The sequence below is a fragment of the Onychostruthus taczanowskii genome, unplaced genomic scaffold, assembly GCF_017590055.1.
Source record: "Onychostruthus taczanowskii isolate IOZ18803 unplaced genomic scaffold, ASM1759005v1 scaffold9, whole genome shotgun sequence".
In the NCBI taxonomy this organism is placed as follows: Eukaryota; Metazoa; Chordata; class Aves; order Passeriformes; family Passeridae; genus Onychostruthus; species Onychostruthus taczanowskii.
Genome location: NW_024506993.1, coordinates 777,725 through 803,095, shown reverse-complemented (window position 1 = coordinate 803,095; position 25,371 = coordinate 777,725). Strand labels below are relative to the sequence as shown.

The 25,371-nt window shown below is 52.3% G+C and overlaps 1 protein-coding gene across 1 annotated transcript in view; it reads left to right on the top strand.

Moving 5' to 3' along the window:
• GRM7 (glutamate metabotropic receptor 7) overlaps positions 1 to 25,371 on the top strand; it is a 192,438-nt gene that overhangs the window by 154,585 nt on the left and 12,482 nt on the right. Inside the window, exon 9 of the mRNA XM_041425792.1 lies at positions 17,347 to 17,593. Coding sequence (XP_041281726.1) covers positions 17,347 to 17,593 — 247 coding nt within the window. The remainder of the gene's footprint in view (positions 1 to 17,346; positions 17,594 to 25,371) is intronic.

Sequence of the window (25,371 nt, the reverse complement as noted above, 5' to 3'; positions counted from 1 at the left end):
GTCTCTTTTTTCCCTGCAATTTCTGGTGCATACTGAACTGCCTCAGGCTAAGAAGCAACACAATTTTTAAAGGAAAAAACGTGTAGGTGTTTAATGCATAGTGTTGACACGTACTTTTTTTGTTCCATTTATTTTTTTTTTTTTGGAAAATGTAGCATTGCCAGGAGGGTTTTACATCTGAAAAGCCAACTCTGCACGGGCCCCTGGCAGTCCTATCAACAGTTTTTATCTGCAGCACAAGCTGACAGCCCCTCACCGGGAAATAATTGCAGCTCTGTGGAGTCCAGGGCAGTAATTACTGTGTTGATGAAACTTTTCTCCTTGCTTGCCTTGTGATATCTCTGAATGTCAAGCTCACTGGGCTGACAACATCATTTCCCCAGCAGAGCTCAAGCACCGACCACGCCACGCTGCTGGGCAGGGCTGGGGGTTTCCAGCCTGCTGAATTCTTGAGGCAGCCAAGGGAAAAGCTCAGCCTTGCAAAGCCCTGTCTTGGGATTAACGCTGAGCAGTGCTGGGCTCGGGGCAGCCACCCATGGGAACTGTGGCTGTGGAGTTACAGAATAGCTCTTCAAAGTTAGTTAGGAAGGAATGAATCACGAAATAGTGGCTCCAGACAGGGGAGGGTCCGTTTGGATGTCTGTGCAGGGAGTGATCCTGTATTTCCACAGGCACGGTGAAACCATCCTTAGAGTCCAGAAAAGTGTGAACGTGGCACTCCAGGAGGTGATGTGCTGGTGGGCGTGGTGCTGCTGCTGGGTTCCTGATGGGATTTGGTGATCCCAGAGGTGATTCCGTGATTTCAATGAATATTTTGCATTTCCTGCCTATGCAAGGGTTAAGGTAAGTGTATCACAAAGACGAGGTGGTTTCCCACAGGGCCTCACACATCCCTGCAATCCTGATCCTCTTCCAGTGTGCATTTTTGAGGCGAGCCCCCTTTTAGGGGCTCAGGGGGGGTCACTCCCTGCAGTCCCTGCAGGATTGTCCCTGTAGGTTGGCCAGAGGATGGGGGGCTCTGCTGGGGCTGGGGGCTGGAGCTCAGGGCTAGTTCTGCTGCAGAAAGCCTCGGCTCCCTCTGCTGCTGCTTTGTTTGGAGCAGAGTTCATCCCCCTGCAGAGCATCCCAGAGCACACAGTGCCAGCCCAGGCCGGATTTGGGAGAGCAGGGCACAGCCAGGCTCTGCCCATGTTGTACAAACACAATCTGCTATTTGGAGGCAGAAATAATGGCTGCTGATCTGAGCTCATCAGCAACAAAGCCTGGAGGGCTCCTTCAGTACAATGGGAGTTATGCAGATGGTTCTCAATTTCCTTGCTGAAGGTGGATGCTGGAGTCAGGGTTTGCTTTGATCACAGCTTTCAGCAGCAAGAATTGGTCCTTGAGCACTTGTGCCACCTCCTGTGAGTGGGTGATGAAAGCAAAGGGCCCCAAATGGAGCAGCCCCTGCAGAAGGAGCATCCTTCATGGCTGGAGTGGGATTTTCCTTCTGTTTGTTTTAGAATAAACAGGAACAAAATGGAAGGAGCAAGGAAAACTGCCAGGAGAGGAGCAGGAAGGGCCAGGGGAGGTCTTGCTTGGAGGGATGGGTGTCACAGAGAGTGACTTCCCAGGGCACTGCCATGGCACCAGCCTGCCCCAAACCACCATGGGTGAAGAGAGCATTGAGCCTCGGAGTCAGATATCCATGGAATGGTTGGGTTGGACAGCTTTCAGCAGCAAGAATTGGTCCTTGAGCACTTGTGCCACCTCCTGTGAGTGGGTGATGAAAGCAAAGGGCCCCAAATGGAGCAGCCCCTGCAGAAGGAGCATCCTTCATGGCTGGAGTGGGATTTTCCTTCTGTTTGTTTTAGAATAAACAGGAACAAAATGGAAGGAGCAAGGAAAACTGCCAGGAGAGGAGCAGGAAGGGCCAGGGGAGGTCTTGCTTGGAGGGATGGGTGTCACAGAGAGTGTCACAGGGCACTGCCAGGGCACCAGCCTGCCCCAAACCACTGTGGGTGAAGAGAGCATTGAGCCTCGGAGTCAGATATCCATGGAATGGTTGGGTTGGAAGGGACCCTAAATCCCACCCAGTGCCACCCCTGCCATGGCAGGGACACCTTCCCCTGTCCCAGGTGCTCCAGCCCCAGTGTCCAACCTGGCCTTGGCACTGCCAGGGATCCAGGGCAGCCACAGCTGCTCTGGGCACCCTGTGCCAGGGCTGCCCACCCTCAGGGTAAGAATTTCTTTCTGATATCTAATCTACCCTCTTTCAGCCTTTTCCTCCAAAATGAGTAAAAACCCCCGAGTTGCTCAGGCACTGTAAGGGAATCTGCTCTCCACACAGCAGGGCCTCTTGTGGGTCCTGGAGAGAGATGCTCTGACACCAACGTCAGCTCCTTTGTGCACAGCACAAATTTGCAGGGGGAGGAAAGAGCTGCTCTGCAAAGACCATCTCAGTCTAGCAAGGTTCCCATGCAGAGCAGAAGGTAGGATTCTCTGTACGTAAGAGATGGATGCAAAAATATCGACTTGCAGGGTTTATTTGTTAAGTGGTTTAAGCAGGCATGTAAGAATAATAAAAATAGAAACCATCATGCTCAGTCATAGAAATTGCCTCATGTTTTGTCTTTGAGGCAGAAGCTTAGCAGAAGTTTAAAGAGAAACAACAATGAATTCTTGTAGACTAAAGCAAAAAATTTGCGTCCCAACCCTACCATGTCCAAAGTGATTTGGGACGTGTTTATATTTCTGTAATTAGAGCTTTTCTTGCACCGTTAATTGCTCATTAAACACCATCCATTCAGTCTTTAACTGCCTCTGCCACAGCAGGGAAAGCTGAGGTTTAGCCCTGCCCAGGCCCTGAGTTCCATGGTTTCACAGTGTAAAATAATGTGTGTATTGTAAATGGAATAACTGGAGTGTTCACAAGCTCCGTGTTGGCCTTACCTCTAGAGACACTTATTTAAGAGAGGGAGTAGGAGGACAAAGCATGCAGTGAACAATATGCTCTCATCTTCCTCTTGTTCCCTCTGATTTACATCTCCAGCATCAGAGCAGCCTGTAATGTTTAATGGAGATAATTAAATATCATTTGGAGACAAGATAGCTCTTTTTAGTGGTGGAGCAGATCCTGCTGAACCTCGGAGCTAGCAGCAGTAATTCACCAGAGAGCAGGAGAGGAGAGGCACTGGGAAGCTCAGCAGACTCTCTGAGGTGGCAGGAAGGAAAAGCAATGGAAATCAATTCCTTTAGCCAAGGTGCTTAAACGTGATTAGAGCTGAAGAAAGTCTTGTGAAAACTGGTATTAGGGAGTAGTTAAGATTTATTCTGGTGCCTTAATTGGAGGACCAAGGAAGTCAAGTGATTTGATTCTCCAGAACTTGAGAATCAATGTTGTTTTAGCAGGTTTTATTGACTGGAAGATGAACTCTGATAACGACTGGAGATAAGGAAGGGAGGTCGGGGCTGCAGATGTCCCTGGTGGTGCAGCGTGGATGAGCCCTGCCTGGGCTGGGTCTGACAGACCGAGCCAGCATTTCCTGGGGCACAGCCCAGCCCAGTCCAAGCCTGGCCGTGTGGCCAGCGGGGTCTGGGGCTCGGGGGCTGCCTGGAGCACAGCCTGTGGTGCTGGGCTGGGGATGCCCCAAACAGCATGGGCTGGGTAAACAGCATGGACTGGGTCAGGCCCCAACAGCATGGGCTGGATCAGACCCCAAAATAACACTTACCAGTCAGGTCCCAAACCAGCCTGGACTGGGTCAGGCCCTAAACAGCATGGACTGGGTCAGGCCCCAACAGCATGGGCTGGATCAGACCCCAAAATAACACTTACCAGTCAGGTCCCAAACCAGCCTGGACTGGGTCAGGCCCCAAACAGCATGGATTGGGGCAGGCCCCAAAATAACATTTACCAGTCAGCTCCCAAACCAGCCTGGACTGGGTCAGGCCCTAAACAGCATGGATTGGGTCAGACCCCAAACCAGGATGGACTGGGTCAGGCCCCAAACAGCATGGATTGGGTCAGGCCCCAAAATAACATTTACCAGTCAGGTCCCAAACCAGCATGGACCAGGTCAGGCCCCAAATCAGCCTGGACTGGGTCAGGCCCCAACCAGCACGGACCAGGTCAGGCCCTAAACAGCATGGACTGGGTCAGGCCCCAAATCAGCCTGGACTGGGCCAGGCCCCAAAACAGCACGGATTGGGTCAGGCCCCAAACCAGCATGGACCGGGTCAGGCCCCAAACCAGCATGGACTGGGTCAGACCCCAAACCAGCATGGACTGGACCAGGCCCCAAACCAGCATGGACTGGGTCAGGCCTGAAACCAGCATGGACTGGGTCAGACCCCAAACCAGCATGGACTGGGTCAGACCCCAAACCAGCATGGACTGGGTCAGACCCCAAACCAGCATGGACTGGGTCAGGCCCCAAACCAGCATGGACTGGGCCAGGCCCCAAACAGCATTTACTAGTCAGGTCTCAAAACAGCATGGACCGAGTCAGGTCCTTGCAAAGCGGCTTGGCCTGGCTCAGCTCAGCTCGGGGCAGAGCCCAGCTCCATGCTCGCTGTCCTGGCACAGGCAGCAGGGAGCGTTTGTCCCCAATCCCAAATGTTTGTGTTGGCAGGCTGCTGGAGGCCCCGTCCCTCAGGACCAGGGCTGCAGCTGCTGCAGCTCTGCCGTGCAGTGGGGCAGCAAGCGGCTCTGGGGAGGTTTTCATCCCTGAAGGCAGCAGTAACCAGGCTCTGCTTTTTCATCCTGTTCAAACTTATCAATCAGTTACAGATTCACATTCGTGTTTGTGGCTCCTTAACTTCTGTCAGGCCAGGGATGAGTTAAACATGTGACGGATTTGGGTGTAAAACTCGGGGTTTTCTCCCCAGGTTGCTCCCAGTCTCAGCACCCCAAGTGCTGCTGACAGGGAGCTCTGGAGGACTGGGAGTGAATTGCGGTGCTGTCTGGGGGTCTGACGGACTCACTGATGTGTAGGAGGGAATTTCGGAGTTAACTCGGAGCTGGTGCTCAGGAGTCTGGAGAATGGTTTGGGTATTGCTGGAAATTGTCACCGCAGCGCTGCTCTGAGATGGAGATTTGGTTTATTCCTGCAATAAAAAGGCAGTGCTAGATAATTGAGAGAGAAGCACTTCCCGATGCTCTGGGTTAGTGCTGATGCACACGGGTGCCTCCCAAAGACACGGGGGATCGTGGAACGGCTGGAATTTGGCAGGTCCTAAAACGATAGACTTTTTGTAATTAAATCTCATTTAAAGGAGCACCTAAATGATCTTGTATTTTGTGGGATTACCCATTCCCAGTTCAGCATAACAATAACCGCCCATCTGCGTGTCACAGCCCGAGGATTGCGCAGAGCCAGGGTAGGAATTATGATGCACTGGGCAGTTGCCATGGCAACGCTGTTCTAATTGTGACACATCAGTAGCAACAAGAATTGGCTGGCTCCAGTCACTGAGTTAATTAAATGCAAACTGGCACGGCTCTGGAGGAATAATGGAGAGGATGAGCACCCCCGGTGCCCGGAGATAATCCCAAACCCTGCCCTGCTCCCGGCTCTCCTGCCCGCTGCTGTCCCGTGGGATGAGCGATGAGGAGGGGCTAGGGGAGCCCCTTGGGGCCGGGCAGGGCTGGGGAGAGGGCTGGCACAAAGCTGGCTGTGGCACAGAGCCTGGCACGGCATTGTCACCGAGGGAGACGCTGCTGATTGCTGGCACAGCTTCAGGGTGGGCTTTGGGGTTCATTGTTCTTGCAGGGGCTGGAGCTGCTGCCCACACCCCGTGTCTGACCATCTTTTTTTATTGTTTTAACGTTTAGATTGCTTTTCTTTAGTACAAGGAATTATTTTCCTTATGCCAGGGTTTAAACTCCCAATGATGGCTGGTCAGGAGCAAAGGCTTTGTTGCCTTATCCAGAAATCTTCCATTCTTTCAGCAGCTCAACCACACTCCCTGCTCACTTTCACCTTTCAGAAAATGAAATAATTTTCACAGAATGGTTTGGGTTGGGTTAAATCCCACCCAGTGCCACCCCTGCCATGGCAGGGACACCTCCCACTGTCCCAGGCTGCTCCAATGTCCAGCATGGCCTTGGGCACTGCCAGGGATCCAGAGACAGCCACAGCTGCTCGGGGCATGCTAATAAATAAACAAATAAATAACCCAATTACAAGAATAAATGAATTGCTGACTGCTCTGGTACTTGGCTGCAGCCTTTGGTCCCCCAGCACATTCCACTGCTCCCAGCACTGTGGTCCACAGGACATGTCCAGCCATAACGAGGTTTTTCTAAGTAGCCAAAGCAATTTGTAAATGCTCTGGTTTAACTAATAATTACATTATCATTTCAAAAGTCACTGAAAAAATGGCTTGCTTCATATATGTATATTGGTCATGTTCTTTCCTGCCAGTGCTCTCCTCCAAGGTATTTAAAGAGAAGTAATAAGTGTGGGATTATCCTTTCCCTCTCCCCCCCTGCACTGACACTGCCTTGCACTTCAAATTCCCCTGAAGGTCTCCAAGCAGAATTAGATCTTACTTTGTATGCAAATATATGGAGTAGATTCTCAGGATGGGCCTGGTCAGACCTCACTGACATTGAAAGATTGCAGCTGACTTTGGGGATTGGTAGCTCTGGGGGAACGGAGTGAGCACAGTCAGCGCTGGGCACGGGCAGGGCTGGGGCCATCGGCCACCTCTCGGCCATTGGGTGGGCAAGGAATGGTTTGTGGGGTTGGTTTGAGGTTCTGCACACTGGCCGAGCTGGGAACATACTGGGAATACTGGGCTGCCTCAGTGCAGAGGGCAGTGGTGGGGTGACCCTCCCTGGATGTGGCACTCGGGGCTCTGGTCTGGGTGACAAGGCGGGGATCAGCCAAAGGCTGGTCTTGGGTCTTTGCTCCCCTCGGTGATTGTGTGATCCAGCAGCCCCAGGAAGGGCTGGATGGAGGCTCCCTGCCCTCAGTCTGCTCCCAGGGAGCCACAAAACAGGGCCACGGGCTGCACATGAAGTGCCTGCTGCCATGAAGGAGCACCCTGGAGAGGCCAAAGCAAGAGAAGTTGGGTGGGTTTGGCAGAAGCCATCCCCAGCTGGTGCCAGCAGGGACTGACCAGGACTGTGTGCCTGGGCAGCTCTCACTGCAGTGCCAGCTCAGCCCCCAGGGCTCACTGACACCTCCAAGGGTGTGAGTGAGCAAGCTGAGGGGTCACAGTGCTGTGGTCAGTGAAGATCTGGCACCCAGCTGTGCAGGGGAATCAGTTCTGTTCCTCTGGGAAGGCCAGAGGATTTCATTTTGGATGGGGGAAGGTTTGGGGTGAGATTTTGTGAGCCCGGTGTGCCAGGTCATGGAGCATATTCAGTTGCTGAAGCAAGTGGAGGCAAAGGGAATTTATTAACTGGAGTGTCTCAGCAAAAGAGCAGCTTGATCTCAGGAAAGCCTTCCAAGTGGGCCAGACTGGCTGGATATAAATCAAACATATGGCTGGGTCAGGAGAGGCAGAACTGGAGTGAAAGGACAGAAAAAAGGTGTTGGAGCTTGCTCTGTAGGATGAACCTTCTGTGGGGTTCTCTGCTCTCGTCAGGGACATGGCCTGGGCTGAGAGAGCTGGTGTGCATCCTGGCAGGACTGCAGATGGACGGGTCAGGAGAGCCTCAGAGGGATGGGCACTCGCTTACAGCTCAGACTGGAGCCAGGCAGGGCAGGGGGAACCTGTCCTGGGCTGCCTTGCACTGCTGGCCCGGGTCAGCCCCTCTGGTAGGGCTGGCTTGAGGCTTGACTTGTTCCTTTTGCTTTGTTTTGTCAGTATTAGCTTACTGTGCGTGACTGGGGAACTCTTAACAGTGCTTGTGTTTATTCTGGAGTATGGCTTTAATTTTGCACACCTGAACACCTGAAGTGCTCGCTGCGCTAACGTGTGGCTGTGTGATTTACTGGGCAGTAAAACAAAACTGCAACCCCCAGGCTGCTTAAAGAGCCCGGGAGGAGAGAGAAGCATCAGGGCAGCTGTGCCTCTCCTCTCCAGGCTGTGAGCGGTGCTGGCAGTGCTCTTCAGTGCTGGCAAGGCAGGGCTGCTCTCACAGAGTTCCCATTGCCATGGCAACCTGGGCACATCCAGGGCTGCTCTGCTGAGCCTGGCCTGGCGCTGAGCCCCCTGTGCCAGCCCAGCACCTCACTGCCCACACCCAGGGGGTCCCTGGGGCGCAGGGACTGAGAGCCACAGGGGCTGCAGGAGCTCCTGCTGCTGCCTTCCATCCCGCTGCTCCTCGCAGCAGGAGTCCTTGTGCTTGAGATGCTTCCTGCCTTGCCCTCCTCCTGCAGCTCCCTGAACGCATCATCAGCATGAGGTTAAGCATCTCAAGGTGGGTTTTTTAAAAAAATACCGTGCGATTCTTTGGGATTTTCTGACTATTTCTTAGCTCCATGTATCCCGGGTGAGTGCAGAGTAGATTCCAGAACCCTGGCTGGTTTCTCAGCATGCAGATTCTTCAGAACTGGTTTATTTATTACACGTGACCATTTCTGGAGGCCATCACGTTTTGAGCTGCCCATTTCCTTGCCCATCTGTGTGTTTACTTACCCACACATTAACGTGCACCCTGTTTGTCTCTTTATGATCAGTACCTTCCACTGATATTCCTCATGCTCGTTCCTCCATCTCAGGTACATGGAATTGTCTTAAAATCATTTGACCCGAGTTTATTTTCTGTTCTGGAATGCTTTAATAATTTAAGAAAAATTGGGAGAGAGCTTTGCCTGGTGTTCACTGTGCAGCTGTTGGTAAGGAAAGAGTGTGTGTGGGGGGCGAGGCTGCCTGGGCTCTGTCCTTAAAAGCAATATTTGATCCTGGGAATATTTCTGGGATGTCTAGGCCCAGCCAGGACTTTCTGCTGTGCTGGATGGCCACGGTCAATCTCATGGAATGCTTCAGAAGCTTCCACAGCTCCTCTCTTGGAACTGGGCACGGGGAGTTGGCATTGGCAGATGGTGGTGACTGCAGGGCTTGGAGAACCTTGGTCCAGTGGGGACATCTGTGCCCTTGGGGACATCGTGTATCCCTGGGGACATTGTTTGTCTGTGTGCCCCTGGGGACATTGTGTGTCCCTTGGGACATTGTGTGTCCCTGGGGACATCTGTGCCCCTGGGGACATTGTGTATCCCTGGGGACATTGTGTGCCTCTGGGGACATCTGTGTATCCCTGGGGACATTGTGTGCCCCTGGGGACATCGTATGCCCCTGGGGACATTGTATATCCCTGGGGACATTGTGTATCCCTGGGGACAATGTGTGCCCCTGGGGACAATGTGTGCCCCTGGGGACATTGTATATCCCTGGGGACATTTGTGTCCCTTGGGACATTGTGTATCCCTGGGGACATCGTGTGCCCCTGGGGACATTGTGTATCCCTGGGGACATTGTGTGTCCCTGGGGACATTGTGGCCCCAGGAGCCAGCCCTGTGCCAGTCCCAGCACTGTGCAGTGCCCATCCTGCACAGACACAGCCCTGGGGTCTCACGTTATTTTCCTCAAAATCTCAAACTGAGGGTTGGTTTTTTTCTCCTTTTACATTGAATTATTCAATAGCTGAAGTGAGTAAAATTAAAGATTTCTAGACTGGTGACGTTTGGAATGTAAGAAGGATAGCAAAATCTGTTTCATTTGAACTCTAATCTCCGGTCATGTATAAAATGAATAAAATGCAATAAGTGTGGAGAAATATGATTTACAACAGCAGCCAGAGTCTGGCTCTGAATACCCGAAAATGCCAAGATTGTGTGTCAGTCAATTTAGCAGTGCAGTGGCGAGGGGAGCAATGAAATGAAGGCTTGCTCTTTTTTCCTTTCCTTTTTTTTTTTTTTTTTTTGGTTTTTTGTTTTTTGGAAGAAGTGACAGATGAAGAATTATTTCTAGCTCAAAAAAGCCAAGTGCTCAGCCCGTGAGAGAGGGAAAAGCCATTCTTTTAATAATAGAAGTGGAGGATGTACATTACTCCTGCTGCACTTTGTGTTTGTCTCTTTTAGTGATGTGTAACTTATTTTAGAGCTATGATCACAAACAGCAATGCCAAGCAAGAGATGTTAGACAGTTCTGAGGACTGATAATGGGATTTCTGGAGCTCTTCCCTCTGCCTGTGCCAAGCTGTGGCTGAAATCTCTGGGTGAGCCAGCAGGGCTGGGAGCTGGCAGGACCCTCCTGCTTGGGCACGGGGAGCAGCCCAGGGCTGGGTCCTGGGGGAATTTCAGCATTGCAAACTGTGTCCAGCACCTGTGGACCTGTGATCAGCAGGGAAGGAGCACCAGGAGGGGGTGTGCAGGTGTTGGTGTCCCCCTGCTGTCACCAGCCAGGCCAGGGATCACAGCCCATGCCACCCTCAGCCCCGCAGGGACAGCAGGCTGCGGAGCAGAGCTCAGTGCCAGGGCACAGAGCAGGAGCAGGGTCCCAGGGGGAGGCAGACCCTCCCTGCCCAGGGCTGGGGATGCACAGAGCTCGCTGCAAACCTCCAGCCTGTCCTCTTCCTGCTCAGCGACTCCCAGGTGACTCCAAGCAGCTCCTGGGCACCTTTGCTGTCTCTGAGCCTGCCACAGAAAGCCAAGGCAGCTCTCTGTGCAGCAGAGGAGGAGTCTGCTGAGTGCTGGCTGTGTGACCCGTGTCACCTGTGGTTCTGCCTCTGGTGCTGCTTCGCTTCCTCTCTCAGCCATCAGATGCTGCTTGAAAGCAGCACTTGCTTTTTTCCATTGCTGCTCTGTCCAATTATCTGGCTAATTTAATTTCCTTCCAGATAAGCTGTTAGAGTTTCTCTCACAGGCTGGAAGGACAAAATTCCTCCTCTCTGCATCTGCATCAGCACCCTCAGAGCAATTCAGCATTAGCTATTTTGAATTATCACACAAGTTATATCTATAACCCATAAACGTTTATTTTTGGTGCATGCAAATTTCTTGCAAAAGGAGGTTCCTAATATAAGGGAACAAGCTGTATAAAATATTTAGCTGGAATAACTGAGATATTCAAAATACAGACATTCACTTCAGCTCTCCTCCACACGTTTGCCTGTGAGCCACAAGCTGACAAACTCGAAGTGCTGGGTGCTCTTGGGACGTGGAAATGAATGGTGGCTCTGACAAGGTGACACCAGGAGGAGCAGTTTCAGCCTGCAGGCACTGGGAATTGGGAATTTGTCCTTTCAGTCCTGTTCACTCCTTGCTGGCTGCCCCTGCAGGTGACACTCTCTGGGAATGTGGGTGAGTTTTCCTGTGGATGGCTGAGCCTCCTGATGCCAGGAACAGGCTGGGACAGGATCCCCAGCATCCCTGCATCCCGGGCTGTGGGTGCTGCCACAGGGGCTGGGACAGGATCCCCCAGCATCCCTGCATCCCGGGCTGTGGGTGCTGCCACAGGGGCTGGGACAGGATCCCCCAGCATCCCTGCATCCCGGGCTGTGGGTGCTGCCACAGGGGCTGGACATGATCCTGCCTTCAGCAAGCTGGTCCTTTAGATGCTTCTGTTTGAGGAGTTCTCATTTTGTTGGCATAAATTGTTATTGGGCAGGAACTCTTCCCTGGCAGGGTGGGCAGGCCCTGGCACAGGTGCCCAGAGCAGCTCTGGCTGCCCTGGATCCCTGGCAGTGCCCAAGGCCAGGCTGGACACTGGGGCTGGAGCACCTGGGACAGTGGGAGGTGTCCCTGCCGTGGCAGGGGTGGCACTGGGTGGGATTTAGGGTCCCTTCCCCCAGCCCACTCTGGGATTCTGGATGTGCAGCCCATTCCCTGAGCCATCCCACAGGGGCTCTCTGTGCCTGCCTTGCATTTTCTGCTGTGATAGCTGTGCTCAGCACAGCTCCTGTGATTCCTGTGTACATCAGATTTGTTTATGGACCTTGACACTTGCACAACTTCCTGAGCATCCCCAGTCCCATCTCCAGTCCCACCTGGCCCTGGCAGTGCTCTCTGAGGATTGTGGCACCTCAGCAGGGGAATGTGGTTGTGTTCCATGGGGGAAGTGCACCCTGAGGAGCACAGCAGGGCAGAGATCCCTGAACACCTTACAGGATTTAAATCTTCATCACATCAGGGAACCTCTGCGTTGGGAAGGACCTTAAGGCTCAGCTGGTTCTGAGCTCTGGGCTCCTGCCAGGGACTGCTCCCCTTTCCCTGTGCAGCCCTGCAAGGACGGAGCTGCCTGAGCCTTCAGCACTCAGCTGCTCTGGGAACAGGAGCTGCTGGGTGCAGGAATGAGCAGACAGGACTCAGCTCCTGCATGCAGGAAAGCCAGTTCTTTATTCACAGGGCCAGTTCTTCATTCTCATAGCCAGTTCTTCATTCTCATAGCCAGTTCTTCATTCACAGAGCCAGCTCTTTTGTCACACAGCTCATTTTTACAGGAAATATCAGAAGGCACCTAATTGGTTAACAACACACTGAAACTCAGTTTGTTGGTCAGTAAATGGCCTCTGTGCCTGTCCACCCAATCCTTCTGCTCTTAAACAGTTTACATTTCGTGCTCACTGATTGCCATGGGACACATTTCTTGTTTTTCACAGGTGCAAGTGGTTCTCTTTCCAGAAGGCTTTGTGGTGCTAGCTGCTTTCATCCCTCTCATTTTCCACGTGGAGGTTCCAAGCTGACTGCTAGCCTAGCCAGAGCAGCAGGGCCCAGAGCACATTTTACAGTGTCTGCCTGTGTGCAGCAGGTGCTGGCACGTGCAGGTGGGTTTGGGGCTCCCAGTGGGGGCACAGAGCTGCTGAAGGAGGGGGCAGTGCCCTCTCCCACTCCTTGCACACCGAAATCTCCCAGGGCACGTTTGCATTCAGGTCCTCTCACCCCCCACCTTTTGTGGTTTTGCAAACGCACAGCGCAGGGGAAGCTAATTTTAATTTTTATTAAGAAGTGTTTCTCATTCTTATGTTTGCACAACATAATGTAGAGAATGAGATGGAATCTTCAGATGACCTGGAAAAGCCTTCTGGGAGATTTAGAAACCGTCTACTTCGTCTGTAAGAACATTTGTTTTAATTCCCATATAAAAGTGAGATAAATTGGCTTGTAATAGCACGAGTCCAAAATATCTCAAGTTACCATTTTATTTCCATATTGCAACATAACACAATCCAGTGCATAATTAGAAAGCTGAATTAGAGAAGAGGAGCAGTTGCTCCTGATTAGACTGAAGGCAAAGCTTTAGCCTGCACAAAGGGTTTCTGACTCCTAAAGGGACTTTTCAAAGCTCTGCAGCTCTGAGTGAAGTTGTTCTATAAACTGTAAGTTCAGTTCTTCTGGCCCAGCAGCTGGAAATCTCTCCTGGGTTGGCAAAGACAGAGGCCTGATCCTGCAGTGCTTTGCTTCCCAGAGAAATCACAGTTCATGCAAAATTAGCCATTGATGTATTTTGTTCTATAAAAATTGCCCGTTATTAGATGTGTGTATTCCAGACCAGTCCAATTTTCTCTCAAGGTTTTGAAGGCAATTTTTGTGATTTGCATGAATAAAGCCAGAATCTGGAAAACATAAAAATCTAAAATTCAAATGGAAATCACTTATGTAAAAGCAGTGATAAAATCTAGGTGCTTTTGCATGTGAATGATGTCCTCGGGGTTGGGTTTTCTCCAGTGCCTGCTTCAAAGTCCCTGCATTTGCAATGCAGTGTGTGAAGTTAAAATTTGTCAAAAGTCAGAGTGTGCTTGAGAGGAAGGGAGATTTGAGCGAGGGTGACCCTTCAGAAGGGTTTGTCCTTCTGTCAGAGCAGATGTGGCTTCAAACCCTGCGGGGGACTGGCCAGGGACACCAACACCAGGTTGGTTTCAGAAAGCCTGGATTTCCTCTGGCAATGCTTGCAGTCATGGGAAGGGACCCTAAATCCCATCCAGTGCCACCCTGCCATGGCAGGGACACCTCCCACTGCCCCAGGTGCTCCAGCCCCAGTGTCCAGCCTGGCCTTGGGCACTGCCAGGGATCCAGGGGCAGCCCCAGCTGCTCTGGGCACCCTGTGCCAGGGCTGCCCACCCTGCCAGGGAACAATTCCTCATTCCCAATATCCCATCCAGCCCTGCTCCCTGGCACTGGGAGCCTTTCCCTGTGCCCTGTGTGTCCATCCCTAGGAAATGCTCTCTCTCCAGGTTCTTGTAGCTCCTTCAGGCCCTGCAAGGCCACGGTGGTGTCACCCCAGAGCTGGATGAGCTCCGTCCCAGTTCTCATTCGTGTCAAGTTCGAGCATCTCTCACTAAATCTGCATCTTAATTTCTTAATTTAATCTCAGGTTTGGGAGCTGCCAGGTTCAGCAGCCAGCTGTAAAAGGCACGCATGAGTTTAATATTAGAGTCCCATTGTCAGTTAAATCTGATCTTTTGTACCTTAAGTCACCCATTTGCATTCATCTAAAATGCTTCCCGAGAATTTATCAGAAGAAGTGAAATAAGAAATGAAATAGTTTCACGTAAACTGCATTTTTATGTCTGACTGGTAAAACCACAAAGCAGAGATAAAAGACATAAAACTGAGGCTCTGCATAATAAGCATATCTATTAGTTTCCCTTATCTTTAGGCTGCTCCCATTTGTCATGAGAAGCTTTGTGTGTCACTCATCCCTCCTTGTTCTACAAACGCTCTTTTCTCCCTCCCTTTTATCTCCCATCAGCATTTGCAAGGTGGGAGCTCTGGAGGTGCTGCCAAAGACCCCTTTGATTAAATAATCATCTCACCTTCAACCCCTTTCCAGGAGCAATAAAACCCAGCTCCTGAGCTGCTGCTGCTCTGCTGGGCCCGGGATTGAGGGGAATGCTGGACCCAAGGGTGAGGCAGCACCAGCCAGGCCAGTTCCCCTTGGGGCACTGCTGCAGGGCGCCCCTAATTACAGACAGAACAATTAACCGTGTGGGGGCCACCTCCGTGTGCCACCGGAAGGGACAGGGGCTGGGATAGGGACTGGGACCGGGGCAGGGACAGGGGCAGGGATAGGGACAGGGACAGGAATAAGGACAGGGGCTGGGATAGGGACTGGGACCGGGGCAGGGACAGGGGCAGGGATAGGGACAGGGACAGGAATAAGGACAGGGGCTGGGATAGGGACTGGGACCGGGGCAGGGACAGGGGCAGGGATAGGGACAGGGACAGGAACAAGGACAGGGGCAAGGGACAGGGACAGGAATAAGGACAGGGGCTGGGACAGGGGCAGGGGCTGGGACAGGGGCAGGGATGGGGACAGGGACTGGGACAGGGAAAGGGGCAGGGACTGGGACAGGAGCAGGGATGGGGACAGAGACTGGGGCTGGGACAGGGATGGGGACAGGGACAGGGGCTGGGACAGGGACAGGGGCAAGGGACAGGGGCAGGGGCAGCCTGGTGTCTGGGGACGTTTGCAGGAGCTAGAGGCTCTGAGGCTCCCCTGAGGTGGCTGCAGGACACCCTGAGGACAAGGCTGGGGACATTTGTGTCATTCCCAGGGCTTCCCCATCAGAAGTTCAGAGTGATGAGCGCTGAGTGGGAGGAGGAGAGCAAGGAGTGTTCTGAATAACCACCTCAGTGTGTGATGCTTTTCCCATCTCTCTGGATTTCCTGTATATTTAATTTCTGAAGGGTTGGCCACAGGTGCTGCTGCCTCTTCAGCTCCCTCACTCTGTACTGTGCTGTCTCTGTGCCTTTTAATTGTGCTGAATCCTCTGGAGTCGTGGGAATTGTTCTGGTTTATCTGTTACGTGTGTCCTCTGCAGAGACAGTTTTAGAAAAAGGGAGTAAAAAAGGCTTTCCTACCCCTGTATATTTGCAGGGTACATTTTTTTTAATCCCTGCGGTTTCTTTGGATAATCTCAGTACCTGTTCTCTAATTTGAAAATATTTTTTCACAACAAGCACAGCTGGGTACCACAAGCACAGGAATCGTTGTGTACCCTTTGCAAAGTTATTTCAGTGAATTGTAGAGAATTAAAGTAGTGTAAAAACAAGAAAATCCCACCTTTCTCAATGTTATTAAGTCAATAATTTCTATTAACCTGTGTTATTATGGCTTCTGTTCTATGACTTACAGCTCAGCTAAACCCTAATTTATATCAGAATTATTTCAGTCCAAATCTGACCTGCACTCTAAATAAATGAGCCAAAGCTGTGCCCTGACTTGCTGTGGGAACTGTGCTAAGGCCCCTGAAATTCTCAGTCACTGAGGCTGTTGGTGGATCAAGCAGGGAATTTGTGTGGCTGCAGGGCAGAGGTCTCAGGTCACACATCTGCATTGCAAACTGGTTAAAAATCGGTGTAAAATGGGTGTGTGTGTGTGAACTGATGCAGCCTGGCCAGGCCTGTGCTGTGGAACATGCAAACTGGTTAAAAATGACTTTACAGTGGGTGTTTGTGTGTGAGCTGCTGCAGGCTGGCCCAGCCCTGTGTGTAACACACCCAGACTGGTTAGAAATTGCTTTACAGTGGGTATGTGTGTGTGAGGAGCTGCAGCCCTGCCGTGGTGTGTGACACACCCAGACTGGTCACAATCCCTTCTCAGCAGGGATTTCTGTGTGTGTGAGGCACTGCAGCCCTGCCATGGTGTGTGACACACCCAGACTGGTCACAATCCCTTCTCAGCAGGGATTTCTGTGTGTGTGAGGCACTGCAGCCCTGCCATGGTGTGTGACACACCCAGACTGGTCACAATCCCTTCTCAGCAGGGATTTCTGTGTGTGTGAGGCACTGCAGCCCTGCCATGGTGTGTGACACACCCAGACTGGTCACAATCCCTTCTCAGCAGGTATTTCTGTGTGTGTGAGGCACTGCAGCCCTGCCATGGTGTGTGACACACCCAGACAGGTCACAATCCCTTTCCAGCCGGTATTTCTGTGTGTGTGAGGAGCTGCAGCCCTGCCGTGGTGTGCAACATGTGGAAACTGATTAAAATCCCTCTCCAGCAGGTATTTCTGTGTGTGTGAGGGGCCCAGCCCCACCCGTGGTGTGTGACACATGGAAACTGGTTACAATCCCTCTCCAGCAGGTGTTCCTGTGTGTGTGAGGGGCCCAGCCCTGCCATGGTGTGTGACACACCCAGACTGGTTACAATCCCTTTCCAGCAGGTATTTCTGTTTGTGTGAGGCGCCGCAGCCCCGCCATGGTGGGTGACACACCCAGACTGGTCACAATCCCTCTCCAGCCGGTATTTCTGTGTGTCTGAGGGGCCCAGCCCCACCCGTGGTGTGTGACACACCCAGACTGGTCACAATCCCTTTCCAGCCGGTATTTCTGTGTGTGTGAGGCGCCGCAGCCCCGCCATGGTGTGTGACACACCCAGACTGGTCACAATCCCTTTCCAGCAGCTATTTCTGTGTGTGTGAGGCGCCGCAGCCCCGCCCTGTGCGTAACCCCTCTCTGTCGTCCGCAGCTCTACATCCAAACCACCACGCTCACCATCTCCATGAACCTGAGCGCGTCGGTGGCGCTGGGGATGCTCTACATGCCCAAGGTTTACATCATCATCTTCCACCCCGAGCTCAACGTGCAGAAGCGCAAGCGCAGCTTCAAGGCGGTGGTGACGGCGGCCACCATGTCCTCGCGCCTGTCCCACAAGCCCAGCGACCGCCCCAACGGCGAGGCCAAGACCGAGCTCTGCGAGAACGTGGACCCCAACAGTGAGTACGGGGCTCTGCAGCGCCTCCCGGGCTCCGCCTGCTTCGCTCCATCGCGGGGTTTGCAGCTCTAGTGGGGTTTTGGAATTCTCTGCTTTTGGCTCTGATTTTCGAGCCGTGCCGTTCGGCGGCGGCGCCTCAGGAAGGGTTTGGGAGCTGGGAGGAACTCGTGCCCCCCCCTGCTTTCCCTCTGAAGGTGAGGGAACAGCACGTCTCTGGGCACAGAACCCTGCAGCCCAGGTCCAGCTGGCAGGGATGGGTTCCCAGGCAAGCGCCAAATTCATCAAGAACTCTGCTAACCCCAGTTTTCATCCTGGTTCTTGCAAAGTTGTTTTGCAAAAATCTCACGGTCCCTGAAGATTCCCATTTAGGGATTTTATCTGGTCTTAATGCAAATCTTGCCACCGATTTAAAAGGAAAATAGATGGCAAAGACACTTCTAGTTTCCTTAATGTGCATAGCAGAGGATAGCACAGCACGAAATTACAGACTGAGGCCATCAAATCTGATTTGCATTTGAATCTGGAAGGAGCTGAGGAAGGAGACAGCTGCACGGCTCCGCAGCACACAGCAAAGGCTTGGGCACGTCTGCAGTTCTTGTGCAAAACCTGGTCTGAATGTGGAGAAATGCCCTTTCCCTGCCCGTGCTCCACTGATCCGTTAGCTGCTGGAATCCATGCCACGTCTTGTCCTGTTAATGCTGCTGGAATTCCTGCCATTGGTGCTGCTGGAATTCCTGCCTCCAATGCTGCTGGAATTCCTGCCTGGAGCAGCAGCTCTGCTGTCAAAGCAGAGTGGGAGCAGGCAGCAGATCCCTGACACAGCACTTTTCCTCCCCCTGCTCACCCCTGCAGGATTTCTCTCTGATCATGCAGGTGTAAAAAAATCCATTCCAGCTGGAAAAACTAAATTCATCCTTGGAGGCTGGACTGGGATTCAGAACCATGGACAGAGCCATGGACAGAGCCATGGACAGAGCCATGGACAGAACCATGGACAGAGCCATGGACAGAGCCATGAACAGAACCATGGACAGAGCCATGGACAGAGCCATGGACAGAGCCATGAAATGTTCTCACAAATTAAGGCCTGGATGAGGCCTCTTGCCGCTGGACAGAGCCCTGAGTGCAGGAGGAAATAAATGGAATTCCTGCCCTGGGCTGTTCCCCAGGGACACTCAGAGCACTCTCCAAGGCAAATTTCAGGAAGGGAAGGGAGGAAAAGAGAATTTGAAATCCAGCAGGGCCAGGGCAGGGAGTGTGTTGCTGGTGCACTTCACTAATCACTGTTTGGGTCGACTAAGCTGAAATTAAAACACAAACTCCAAAATTTAAGGATTTCATGCCAAAACTTGACCAAAGAGAAACCCACCCAAGCTGTGATGCTGCAATGCTCCCTGTGGGAAGCCCACCCCAGGCTCTCCTGCTGCTCTCATCTCATCCTCCTGCTGCATCTTACTGCTGCTTTCAGACTTCTGAGAATGTTCTCCCCTCCCATCAAAGAGCAGCCAGATTTTTCATTGGGAAGGAAATATTTTTATTGAGAAGAAATAGTGCTCACCTAAGCCCCATGTTTCTGGTCAAACACCCATTTTTAGTCCAGGGCTGTAGACCAGAACATGTTTTTAAGAGGCACAAGGGGCAGAGGCCCCTGGCTTGCCCAGATGTGTCACTTTTGCCTTGAGCCTTCACTGAGTGGGATTTTAAAGCTCATAAATGTGTTTGTTAGGAAATGTGCAATCTCTGACTTTCTGCTTTATAAGCTTTTGCTTCTTTTTTATCACTTGTGAAATAGGTATTTTAAAAAGCACTTTCATTATTTACATGGAATTCCATCTGTTCATAGTCTCAGCTGCTCGTTCATTGCCCAGGTCTGTGTGCTCATAACAATTATTAGAAAATCAAATGATATAAACTTCTGCTGTACTTAAAAGTTTTGGGGTGCATTAGTTCAGTGTAACTGCTACAGTTACTGTCCTATGGCATTGATCAGGTTATTGATCAGCCCCTGATCAGGCAGCATTCAGGAGTGTGTATAACAGTAGTTCACCTGAACTCACTTTTGTTTTTTAAAGTTTGAATATTCTGTTGCATAAAAGTTGTTCACAGTTCCATTTCTAGGTGGAAAAAATGAAAAATTTTTTAGTGAGCTTAAAAAAAAAAAGGCATAACATCCAAGAAAAACTCCTCAAACTTAATTTTCAGTGAAAATTTGAGTACGGTGTCCATACATAAAAATGGGTTTGATGTTTTTATAGAAATTTCACTTTAAACATATTTTATACTGTGAATAGGGAAATTTCCAGAGCTTTACCAATCAGAAAGTAGGAAATGTGAATTACAAATTGCCTTGGATGCATCTTGGAGCAAATTTTCTAAAAATCTCAAATATCTTCTTTCAAAAGAAAACCAAAGGATGTTTTTCCAGTATTTCTTTGTGAAATTGGCTTTGCTCCCCTCAGATGGCCCCTGGTGGCCCCTGGCTGTGGGGCAGGGGCTGCCTGGTGCCCCCAGGCTCTGAGCAGGGGCAGGTTTGGTTGTTGGAGCTCAGGGGGGCAGGAGCAGGGGAATTCCTGCGCAGGATCCAAGTCAGCAGTGCCCAGAGCCAGCTGAGGGCTGGCCTGGCTCAGCTCTGGGCTCTGCAAGTACAGTGGGGGTTTGCACTTTGATTTTCTGCTCTTTCTCGCGGGGCTGCTGCTGTTGCTTGCTCAGCTGCGGGTGCTGCAGGTGCCGTTTCTGCTGGGAGGTGTTCCATGGGTGTTCCCTCTGTCCCGAGCCAGGGAGCACCAGCACGGGACCCGTGTACCTCCAAACACTGCAAATCTGGGGGCTGGGCTGGATTTAGGGCCTGTGCTGCTCACAGGACAGCCAAACCTCAGGCAGAATGTGGGTGGGTTTACAGAGAAACAGCCTTGAAAAAATCTCCAGGTTTTAGCAGATCTTTAATAGAACAGAGCAGCTGGGGCTGCCCTGGATCCCTGGCAGTGCCCAAGGCCAGGCTGGGCACTGAGGCTGGAGCACCTGGGACAGTGGGAGGTGTCCCTGCCGTGGCAGGGGTGGCACTGGGTGGATTTAAGGTCCCTCCCAACCCAGAGCCCTCTGTGGCAGTGGGCTGAAGATGTGCATGTCAGGCTGAAGCTCTGTGACCTCCCGAGGGGCTTTCCAGGAGCAGGGGATCCTCATCCTGTGGGACCACTGCACACAGCTCAGGGACAACCTGCTGGAGTTTAGCTCAGAGAAAGACGTGCACAGCACTTGGGAGAGGGGCTTGGAGTGAGTGCAGAGGAAAGCACTGACTGCCATGAGAGGAGAATCCCCGGCAGTGCAGTGACCTCGTGTCCCAGCACCAGGGGAATGGGCTGGCTGTGTGAACACTGCCTGGGCATCCCTGGGACAGCAGCAGGGCCACGGCTGGGCAGGGTCAGGGATGGGCAGGGTCACAGCTGGGCAGGGTCACTGCTGAGCAGAGTCACAGCTGAGCTGCCCAGCCCACCCTGGGAGGGCTCTCCTGCTGAATGGGATGTGCTAAGGCCAAGCCTTCCAATCCATTTAGGAGAACTCTGTTAATGACTCCTGTTTGCTTCCAGCGGGTTCCTGCTGTCCCTCTGCTGGGGCACGGCTGGGACCAGCAGGACGTGGGGCACGGCAGCTCCCGGCCCTGGGATGAGTTTGCTGTGCTCTTGTGTGGCTTTGCTGCAATTTCACACTTTGGGAAGATGTTTCTGGTGGAGCCTGAGGTGGAGCAGGTGGAGAGCCCTGCTGGGCTGTCTGCTGCAGGAGCAGTGTCAGACTGGGAGAGAACCCATGCCTAACTTCTGCTGAGATTTACACGAAATCCTTCCCCCTTGCTGAGGAAAACACTCAAATGGCCGTTGATGATGCCAAGGAACCCCTGAGGGCCCTGGGGCTGAGGGGGGACAGGGGGTGTGAAACTGCAGCCACAGCATCCCAAGCTGGTTCAGGGGAGAGGAAGGAAAATCTGCTCAGGCAGCCCTGCTCTGCTGTGAGCAGCTGCTGCCGTGCTTGGAGGTACCTGAGCCCCCTGGCCTGGCTGCCTGGGGGCTGCCAGGGCTCATGTGCTGTGCTGGTGCCCCCCGAGCCCAGGGGGAGCCAGAGGAGTGGCAGGGATGGCAGGGAGCGATCCTGGTGCCCAGACCTGTCCTACATTCAATGTATTTACTTTCCCTGTAGACTCTATACCACCAGTAAGAAAGAGTGTTCAAAAGTCTGTTACTTGGTACACTCTTCCACCTACTGTATAGCTTTTGCCTGCTTTCCAAAAAGGTAAGGAAAACTGAGCTTTTCTTATTTTATTCTCAAATTATGATTATTATGACTATTTTTATTATATACATAATTATATGCGAAATGTTAGTGCAGCTGTGTTAAAAAAAGATATCTAACTTAAAAATTGTTCACAAACCCAAAAGCTGCCATGGGGGGTTTGCCTGGGAAAGGGGAGACCCTGACGTGGGTGGCACCAACTCTGAGAGGTCTCCTCCTTCCCACCACTGGAGCTGGATCCCAATAAAGCCTTTGAGGATGGAGATATTTGTTGAAAAATGAACAAACAAATGATCAAAAGTGAATTCTGGCCCCCAGATCTGACAGCTAAGGCAGAGTTCTCCGAGTCCTCCCCAGCAGCAGAGAGAACCTCAACCCAGGTGATCACCCCTCCCTACTCCAGAGCTGTTCGTGGCTCCAAAAGGTTTGAAAGCTGCTTTTCAAAAAAACCCAGGGCAGCCCAGAGAGCACTGACTTGGTGGAACCACGAGTGAACAATTTTTGAGGGCTGGCTTTTCCTGGGCGTTGGGGCTGCTCGCGGCGATCCGATGATGTGTGAGCTCCTTTGGTATCTGTGACTGCATCAGCCAGGAATTCCTGCTCTCCTAGGGACACAGAGGGGTCAGGAAGCCTTTGACAGTGGACAGGAATGATTGCCAGCCATTAATAAGTATTTCTCACAGTTCCCTGTGCGCTCAGGGCTTTGCCCAGGTACAAAAGCTTGTACCTAACCTGGTTCTGTGCTGCTGAGCACGGAGAGCTGGAAAATCACTGTATTCAGCCTTCAGAATGTTTAGCTGGGCCCTAATAGGTGAGAACCTCTATCAGCAAAGGTTGGAATGTTGCTTGAATTGAGCCTCTGAGTCACAGGAAAAGAAATTACCAATATCTCTGGCTGGTGTAAATTGCCCCAGCTCCAGCATCAATTCAGTCCTCCTGAGAGCTCAAATTGGTTTTTATTGTATTTGAATCAGGGCCATTATGCCAACTCCCAGCTCGGGCACAGGATGGGAGGCTGAAGCTCTCCCTGAACCCCGGGATGACCCGGAGCATCCAAGGGCAGGGCTGGGCTGGGGCAAATGGGACAAAGCAGCCAGCAGGACAAGGGGCCACTCAAAGCATTACTGCAAATGAAAGAGGAGAGGGAAAGGGCAGCTCTGTGAAGATGAAATTGCTCAAGGAAGGAGATGAGAGAGAGAGAGATGGAAGACATCTAAATCTCAGGAGAAATTGGTTTTTTAAAGAAAACTTTAAAAATAATTGGGAGCTCACATAAATTCTAATTTTTTTCCATGTAAATAATGTAAGGAATTGCTGTCTGCAAAGGCACACAAATAACTCTCTCATCTATGTCCTATAAAAAGCAACTGGCCACTCAGATTCTTTAAGCAGATTTTAAAATTTGGTCCAGAAAAGCTTTGAAGATGCTTTTCATCCCAAACCAGGGATGCTGTGGGCTTGTGCTGGTCCTGCCAGTGCCCCTCTGCTCCAGGTTGTTTTCCATCTCTGCCCCAGCACTGCTGCTCCAGCTCCTGCAGCCCTGCTTGCTGCTTTGATTTGTTCTCCCAGGAATACAAAACAACAAGCAGCATGAAACAATGCAGTGTATTAAAAACAAAGCTGGCTAGCAGGAAAACATCAGCCTGGTTGTAAATTGACACTTGTTTTGCTGGTAAGGTGTTTGTAGTAGGAAGGAACAGAGCTGAGCCCTGACGTGACTGTATCAATTTCTGCTTGTGATGCACAGGGAGATGGCTTTGAAAGGCTCTAAATTGTTTCCTGGGAGTGACAAATAGGGCTTCTCTGCACTTGGGGCTGATGGAAACACAAGGCTTGGAAAACACGTGGTAGGTGTGAGGGAAGGAGTTGTCCATCAGTGAGCAAGGCAAGGAAGCAGCTGAGGCTTCTGCAGAGCTGCAGGGTCGCAGAGGGGCTGCAGGAGTGCTGCAGCACTGGGCACTGCCCCCCTGGGCCAGGGCTGGGGCTGCCAGGGCCCAGGAGCAGCTCCCTGTCCCTGCATTCCCTGGGATCCCTGTGGGTGTCCCAGGCTGGCCTCGGGCACTGCTTGGGGCAGGGAGGGCATCCCCAGCAGGTCCTGCAGGGATGGGCATGGCCAGTGGCTGTGCCAGGGTGGGGGGGCTGGGCATGGGCACCAGGCAGTGCTGATTGATCCAGGGCTTGGGAAGGGGCTGGGCATGGACACCGGGCAGTGCTGATTGATCCCAGGGCTTGGGAAGGGGCTGAGCATGGACACTGGGCAGTGCTGATTGATCCAGGGCTTGGGAAGGGGCTGGGCATGGACACCGGGCAGTGCTGATTGATCCAGGGCTTGGGAAGGGGCTGGGCATGGACACCAGGCAGTGCTGATTGATCCAGGGCTTGGGGACACTGGCACCAGGCAGTGCTGATCCCAGGGTTTGAGGGGTGATGGACACAGACACCATGGAGTGCTGATTGACCCCAGGGTTTGGGAAGGGGCTGGGCATGGACACCAGGCAGTGCTGATTCCAGGGTTTGGGGGATGATGGACACAGACACCATGGAGTGCTGATTGACCCCAGGGTTTGGGGGGCTGGCTGGACACTGGCACCATGGAATGCTGATTCCAGTGGTGCTGGGAGCCTGGGCACTGGCAGGGCTGGCACAGCCTGTGCAGCAGCACTGTGGGTCCCTGCCTGCCGTGGGCACAGCTGCCCTGGAGAGGAGCAGAGCAGTTTCTGGATTCCTGGGTCAGGAACTGTTGGGAGAGGAGTCCTGGCGTGGCCTCAGGCTGGCCTGGGCTGCTGTTGGAAGGGGAATGGCTCAGGTACCCCCAGTGCTCCGTGCCTGCTCTCCTCCTGCTCACAGCCCTGGCAGCCCAGGCTGCCCCAGGCCAGGAGCAGCCTGCTGCCAACACCTGGGGACAGGCAGGTGGCCCTGGGGACAATCTGCTCTTTGGAGGCTCTGGGTCCGAGCTGTGAGGTGCTCTGTAGCTCATCAGCCTCCAGTGTGTGCTATGGAATAATTATTTGCTGGATTGAAGTGTCATTTTTGTTTTAAATCTGGCCAGTTTCAGCCTGAGAAAATACTCCGTGTTTGACCTCACCTGAGGGATTTTCTGTTCAGTGGAGGCTGCTAAGAAATGAGAATTTGCACTCAAAATTGATAACTGAAAGACTTTGGCAGCCCTTCACTGCATCTATTTTGCTTCTGCAATGGCTGACTGGAAAACTAAACATCACCAATTCCTTCCAATGGTGATGTGCTTATTTTAAAAGTATTGCAGGGAGGTGCAGCCTGGCCTTGGCACTGCCAGGGATCCAGGGGCAGCCCCAGCTGCTCTGGGCACCCTGTGCCAGGCCTGCCCACCCTGCCAGGGAACAATTCCTCATTGCCAAGATCCCATCCAGCCCTGCCCTCTGGCACTGGGAGCCATTCCCTGTGTCCTGTCCCTCCATCCCTTGTCCCCAGTCCCTCTCCTGGAGCCCCTCCAATCCCTGCCAGGGCTCTGAGCTCTCC